Source organism: Hyalella azteca, unplaced genomic scaffold (genome assembly GCF_000764305.2).
Source record: "Hyalella azteca isolate HAZT.00-mixed unplaced genomic scaffold, Hazt_2.0.2 contig13947, whole genome shotgun sequence".
Taxonomy (NCBI): Eukaryota; Metazoa; Arthropoda; class Malacostraca; order Amphipoda; family Hyalellidae; genus Hyalella; species Hyalella azteca.
Genome location: NW_025943850.1, coordinates 6,507 through 13,926, shown reverse-complemented (window position 1 = coordinate 13,926; position 7,420 = coordinate 6,507). Strand labels below are relative to the sequence as shown.

The window sequence follows — 7,420 nt, the reverse complement described above, 5'->3', positions numbered from 1 at the left end:
CTGAAGCAGCCTTACTAGTTCGTCTTTACATGAACAAACTGTACTCTTAAGTCTACAGGCTTCTGGCTGCTCATAAATCTTCGTCGTTTACAAGAGGCACTTCTTATTCATCACCACGCGAACGATCACTAACTACCACTTGCTGCAACAGCAAACACCTATCTCACATTCGCACTCACTGTCACACAGCTGATCTTTTGTCACACCAGGCTTCAAACTGAGCTCCAATTTCGCAACCTCTTTCTTATATCTCCTTCTAGCGGACAACCTCGGTAGTTCCCAGCTGTCGCTATGTTCTTAGATTTAACTTAAAATAGATTTAGCATTTTTTTCCCTTCAATCACGTAGTAGTTTATCAATTATCATTAACCTTAAGCATTTCCATAGCGCAGTAAAAGATCCTCCTTCTGCATGCTGTGCTATTCTATGAACCTTTAGGCTTATTTGATTTAATTAATTATCACCTGAGGTTGGTTCGGGGACCGTGACTATCAGGATAAATGAGGCACGAGTTATTTTTTAATAAGGTGCTTATACTTGAGAGTGAGTATATCGGTTTCCAGGTTATAGATTGGAGTGCTAAATGAGTAGAACGTTACGCGTTCGTTCTAGGTTTATATTGCCGTCTTCCGGGTTCATACTAGCTTATAAATATGTCACACGGTGATTAGTCTCTACCTGCTAAAACAAGAGAGGCTAACACAAGGATATGTTTATCAACATCGGGATGGAAGAACTATCTTCTAACAAGAAAGAAATTATTTAAATGCGGAATGAGTCTAATTGAATGCAAAATAATAGTTAACAATTTACTTCTTACACATCAGTGACTGAACTAGTTTATCTTTATGTGGCTGAACAGATACCAGTAGTATCACGCGCTGGTACACCACAATGCCCTGACATCAGTCTCCATGAGCTCCAGAGGGGTATCCAATTGGCTAAAGCGGCCATGTGGTCTGTGGAGGTTGCAATCCAATCAGAGTGAACGATGTGTAATTTAATTACTGAGAAGTAGAATAATTTGATCCTCCAGACATTTTGGGGGGTGAAATTCCTAATGCAATTAGACATACCGTTTTACAGCTGAACTTCCTCAGCACTTTGAATTTAATTACGCAACCTTCTACGTTCTCACTCGAACAGCCCTAACAAACCACTGCTTGCTAGGGGCTGCGGAATGTTTTTTCGTTTGTCCTTCGCAGTTTGTGGACGGAAGCCGCGCTACCGGAGCACTGGGCGTACATTAGACCTGTTCGAGTACTATGCCCCGCGCAACCTCTATCCGTGGCTGCTGGGACTCAAGAAGCGGGAGCGCTACGCGTGCAGCGCCACTCTTATCAGCGACTCGTGGCTGCTGACGGCAGCGCACTGCGTCGCCAGGTACTCTCAATTTTTTTAGTGATAAATAAAGCATTTTAATCTGAAAGTCCTGTTGCTTCATCATGGGTCGTCAGATAAAATAAAATTTTGAGCATTACAAAGTTCTGCCAATGTAATGGTTAGCAAATGTTTCCCGTTGCCTGTATTGGATTTAGATCCAGCACTGGTATTCAAATAATAATCATCATCGTCTATTTGAGTTTCCTGACTAATTGTTCAGAATCAATAGCAAAAAAAAAACACGTAGATTGAAATTAGCCGCCACGCACTATATTCTATCTACTTGCGGTGCAAGCAATGGTGCAACGGTCAGTTTCCCTGATAGTCGGCGACAGTTTGACAGCCGGGGATTGTCACTCCTTATGTGTTTTCAATCCTTCACCGAATTGTCATTCCGTGAGGATTGTCACATTCGTATGATTGTAGATTATTATGCCGTATTTTTTCTCCTCTCCATACTAAAATTGTATTTTTTCTGCATGTGTAAAAATTATTTTGAATTTTATTCCTCATCAGTTGCGTATGTGCCTCAATATCTAGTCATTGCTATCAGTTCAAACAGTAATTTTATACATCAACTGTGTCCTGCAGTTCGCTGGAGAGCCGAAACGTGACAATGGACCCTCGTGACCTGAAGGTGCAGCACACACCGGATCCGCGCAACGACAGACGAGTAGGGTTTTATTTTCCTGTCATGACTTATCTTCTTATAATAATGATTGTTAGTCGTAGTTATCTTTCTTTCGTGCATTTAATGAAAAATATTAGTTTTTTCGAGACTTTTCGTTGAATTTCATGGTGACACTAGTGCTCTCGTTCTCGTAGCATCAAACGGTAACGCAGATGAGAAGCACAGACTAAAACTTGATATCTGTGCCCATAAACAGGTGACGAAAATAATACTTCATCCTGACTACGAGCCCGGCCGTATTCCGCTCAACGACCTCGCTCTCGTGATGCTGGAGGAACCGTTTATCTTCAGCGAGACAATGTACCCGGCTTGCATAGAACTCTACGGGGAAGGCGTCCTCAGCAACTCCAAAGCCCTGGTATGTACAGCTTATTGGTCGTAGAATTAACTGCAAAGACTCTGACTGAAATAACTTTCTTTTTGACCAAGGAATAAGGAATTTGAAAAAAAAGAAAGAGGCACAGAATTTCACCATATCTTTATGAAGGAAAACGTTTCAGGGTCCAGCTCCATCGTCAGTTCGAGATCCTAGAAAGTAAATTCAATGATTTTATGATCCAAAATTCAAAGTCAGACATTAAAATATAAAATAGATAAATGAAAGACAAATCGGCCTAGAATAACACAGCGAAACTGGCCAATCTTTTAACAATCTCACGGGGTTGGGGACTGAGTGCGGGATTTAAGCTAGGCTTCTGTTTGAAGATTTGAATATATTCTATTTGGTGATATGTTCCTAGCTCAAATTCCGCACTCAATTCCCATCCCCTTGAGATTGTTAACAGATAGGCCAGTCTTGCTGTGTTATTTAGGTTGAATTGTCAATTTTAGGTTTTAATGTCTGGGTTTCAATTTTGGATTATGAAATCAATGTTTTTACTTTGTAGATTGTCCTTTTCTCTATAAAACTATGGTGGATTTCTGTGCCATCTTATTTTTTAAATTCTTCGTTAATTTGCAATTTAAACAATCAAGTTATTTTGGTAGTTCTATATGATCACGTACCATTCTATTGAAATGTTTTTTCAATCCGAGTAAACATTTCACCTGTGTTTAAAATAGATTTTTGGACTATGAATTTGTCGTTAAAATAAAATTGTTTGGAGTATTTTTGGTGGTCGTATTCAGGCTCCTCAATATGGCGATAGTTACTCGATCGAGCTCACTTGCATAAAAACGATCATTGCCACGATAATGAAAACGGTTATTTCGTTGCTGAATGGTACAGTAATGAAAATATTTCACGAGTTCCTGTTCGTGAACAACAAACTCATGACCAGAGCTGGGTAGCGCTACTTCGAAATGTAGCGGCGCTACCGCTACATGCTCTAAATGTAGCGGGCGCTACCGCTACCGCTACACCCTCTAGATTGTAGCGAGCGCTACCGCTACCGCTACAGTAAAATTTAGCGCCGCTACATTAGCCGCTACAATGACCAAATTTATTGGAAATCTCTAAATATATATTGTTCTGCTATTGGGATTTACTCATAAACATCTTATAATAACACAGCATGTTCAAAATATAGCAATGCAACTTGTTTTGCAATTAACCTAACAGAACTAGTACGGGTTAGATACAGTAAATAAAAGTAACAGTTATTTTTATGTTTTACCTTCACTACATGAATGTCTACTTTAATCTACCAATCTCAAAAATTATCCACATATCCATATAAAAAATCAGTCTTTTATTTGTATATATATAGATATGTGGATTATTTTTGAGATTGGTAGATTAAAGTAGACATCCATGTAGGGAAGGTGAAACATAAAAATAACTGTGTAAAAATAACTGTAAGCAAACTGAAACATGAAAAAAAACCTGTAAGTGGTAACTGGTAACAACTTAACAAGTAACAACTAACATGTTGACACTATATAGTAACAGGCTGAGGTTGACAACATTACACCGAATTCTTTTTCGTAGTTTTATTCTGTAATTTATGTTATGTATGTATCATGCTGGTTTTTACAAAATATTTAATACTTTTAAGTAAAATCAAAAGGCTTTATCTAAAAATGTAGCGGTAGCGCTGTAGCGGCAAAACCTCGTACCGCTACTTAAATATGTAGCGGGCACTACAGCTAAACGCTACATTGCCTTAAATGTAGCGCCGCTACCGCTACCGCTACATGTAGCGCGCTACTGCCCACCTCTGCTCATGATGAGCCTTGCCGAGCAGGCGTTCAGTCGCGCCAACGACGTGTCAAGGCACGAGTACGATAAGGTGTGGCAGGAGCGGGACCCGGACTGCCACGGTCCCGCCCCGCGGTGCCAGTCCTGGCCCATCGAGGACACGCAGTTCTGTGGCCTCGCTCTTGGTGAGAGATTTCTTCCAGACTGTTGATATCTTTGCCTCATCTGAAGCAGTTAAGCGAGATCTTATTGTGAGAAAGTGGAGTACGTTGGGGAAGATCAATTATATCGTATATTCAAAAGCTATATTGAAGCAAAAGTCTCAGCTAATAATATCGCACAAGTTAGTGCATAGATTGACGTAGCAGAGAGACGTGTTGCTCTAGCCTGAATTCCTCAGTGAGCAACATTTTGTTTCAAGATAAATCTTTTAAGGATTTTTCCTTATGTGTGAAATGTAATGAGTGCCTATTTCGCGAACTAAAGCTAGATACTGTGTAATTTATTGCTGCACAAAACGTTCAAAATTAATTTCATCAGATAGATATTAACCTAGTTCATTTATATTAAAATGATGGCTGCATGATTCAAAAATGGTGTTTAGAGTTACAAAAGGACAGGTCGTTTGGAACACACGGACAGTGTCCGTCAGTGTTTGGGAATCTCAGCATATTTTTAAACGGAAAGCTTGTCTTAATATCGCGTAGTTATTATCTTCTTGAAAGGATAGGGAGTGCTCCCTTGAGGTAATCACTAGATGTTTCTCTAAGAGTACTCCCATAAAGTACTCGCTTCTGGTACTCACATGAGGTGTAAATTTAAAGTGCTCACTCGTGGTACTCGCTTATGGTACTAACTTGATGCATTCAATCGTTTTACAGAGAATTGTTTGAATAAGTATAATAATTGTACTGGAACAGCTATGTGTAACCTGTATGGCTCTCTCTTCCCCTTTTGTGGCTTCTACCTAGTCATACACCTCAGTACACAATCAAATAGCAATAAAAGTTGTTTCTGACTCTTTTGTATTGAAATTATTCATTACGTCTTAATAGACACTATTTGACTACTTACTGTGGTTTGTTTCGGATATCCAATCAGAAAAAAACAAGAAGCTGGTTGGGGGTTCATCAGGAGGGCCGTACATGGAAAACCTTGGCTCTGACGCCGAAGAGAGCTGGGCTGTGTCCGGCGTGGTGTCCGCCTCCGTGGACAGAGAAGGCTGTGATCAGCCAGTGACTATTTACACTGCTGTCCATCCATTCAAAGAGTGGATAGAAAACGTGGTTGAGGGTGGTCAATAATGGTCGAAGAGCAAAGTCTGACTCGTAGCCTGTTTCGAACATGGCGGACCGTGATTACCTACCGGAATTAGCAGGGCCCGTTGCCTTGAAACCTCAAAAAAATTCTAACTCAGGAAACGGTTACTACGTGGATGAACAATATGCGCAACCAATCCCGATTAACTGAATGATCCACTTCAGTTACCCACTTGAAGAATTATGTTTTAGGATTAGGTTACTATATTGTCTACTGATATTAGAAAAACTAATGGTATTCTTCTACTTCCGAGCGACGCACTGTCCTCAAGGAAGCCATCAGAAGAAAGAAGTGCGAAGATCTGGCAACCAAGCGCCGAACTTCTTAGGACTTTAGAGTATAGAATTAAGTTACTCATTAGGTTTTGAGTTTCTAGTTCTCAAAGTTTTACTTTGCGCCCGTTGGCACCTGTTAGCTGATTATGATTTTGATTCACTTAGTTAATGAACTAGTGCTTTAGTAAGGTTAAGTTTAGCTTACATACTGCTATTTGTTGTCAATGTTATTATTTACCTCTCTTTCATTATTTTACGTGTGTAAAGAGCCATTGCTCCAGCACGTTCACTTTAACGTAATCGTACATGCTCCTAAATTTTTATCGAGTACCATTTACATTTTTGCAAAAGGGACGTGTCAAGTAGTATTGTAACATTAAACTATACGTCACCACCCTTACCTTCAGTAGCATTACTCACGTCACCTTCCGTGACGTCATTGTAGTAAATCTATACAAGCTCCTCAAGCATCCCATGAGTCAGTCGCATACGCATCCACTTACGTTTTGACGGCTCCGACACTCGCTTGTCTCACTCCCGAACTTGTCGATTTAGCTACCCGATTTATTAGCATACTAACACCTCAGGGTGACTTATCTTGAATAATTACTGGTTTAGAGTTGCAACTCTTTGATTTGTTTCATTCATCCATTTTATATCATTGGGATAATTATTTGATCGGAAACTAACTCAGCCCTTTCAGTTAATCACAACTGGTCCCTAGTGTCACTGAAAAGACACCCGGACAATACTACAAAATATAGTACGCAATATTGTCCTAATATTTGCACGGATCTAGTCTGATCAAGTGTTACCAGTTTGTCTGATACATATATATAAGTGTCGGTGATTATGTAACCTGGTCTCCGAACATTGATTCACTGAACAGTGAGAGCAGTTCCATGTTTCACTCTCCGATATTTAACACGGTCATTACACGCTAACCCAGCTTTGTCACATGACTCACACGGTCTGCCCCACTGGGCAATTGGCATTAACTGAGCGTTCAGCAAGAGTTAGACCTTAATTAAGGGACTCATACCGCACCAGCGAGCATTCCCAGGTTATACAGTCTCAAGTTCCGTCTCCGACACGAAAGTACTTTATGACTCAGACTGTTCACATGAGCAATACAACGTCAGATGCGAGCCTCGCAGGATTAAAGTGGTAAACAGCTGTTTACCACTTTCTTTTAAAATGATACATATATCATTTAGGAGCCGTGAAACTATAACCGGCCATCTATCCCTAAAACGGCGCTGCGCCATGGCTGATATAGAGACAAAATTCTAGCATCTCGGCAGGGACGGAACTCTGCGCTGTTTTAGCGCTGGTACTTGGGATTGCCCGGCAGGGAGCTGTACAGAGCAGCTAAGCAGGCCGTGCATGGGGGTGTTTTGAGAGAGGGAGGAGTGTAGGGGTTGGAAACAGTGACGGGAGAATGAACTTCATCCTCCATCTAGTTCATTCGCATAGCACGATATTTTCGGCCAATTTCCGGTGCCATTTGTGATATTTATTTCACGTCAGTATTTTAATACTTCGAATTACGTAGGAATTTTATATGCTCTTCCAGTTTTAACACTCTAACAGAAACGTTGAAGGTCATTC

At 40.4% G+C, this 7,420-nt stretch overlaps 1 protein-coding gene across 1 annotated transcript; it reads left to right on the top strand.

Moving 5' to 3' along the window:
* The first annotated feature begins 1,180 nt into the window (after window positions 1-1,180).
* On the top strand, window positions 1,181-6,438 carry LOC108670688 (serine protease 42-like). The gene is made up of 5 exons (XM_018158175.1): window positions 1,181-1,383; window positions 1,975-2,056; window positions 2,271-2,432; window positions 4,261-4,399; window positions 5,316-6,438. The coding sequence occupies exons 1-5, from the start codon at window positions 1,181-1,183 to the stop codon at window positions 5,516-5,518; spliced, it is 789 nt and encodes a 262-aa protein (XP_018013664.1). The 3' UTR covers window positions 5,519-6,438.
* The last annotated feature ends 982 nt before the right edge of the window (window positions 6,439-7,420 follow it).

Bases quoted from the DNA above. Each gene is read 5' to 3' on its own strand.
- LOC108670688 (XM_018158175.1), top strand. From the start codon at position 1,181: ATGTTTTTTCGTTTGTCCTTCGCAGTTTGTGGACGGAAGCCGCGCTAC. The intron at 1,384-1,974 runs GTACTCTCAATT...TGTGTCCTGCAG, and splicing joins GCAGCGCACTGCGTCGCCAG to TTCGCTGGAGAGCCGAAACG. The intron at 4,400-5,315 runs GTGAGAGATTTC...ATATCCAATCAG, and splicing joins GTTCTGTGGCCTCGCTCTTG to AAAAAAACAAGAAGCTGGTT.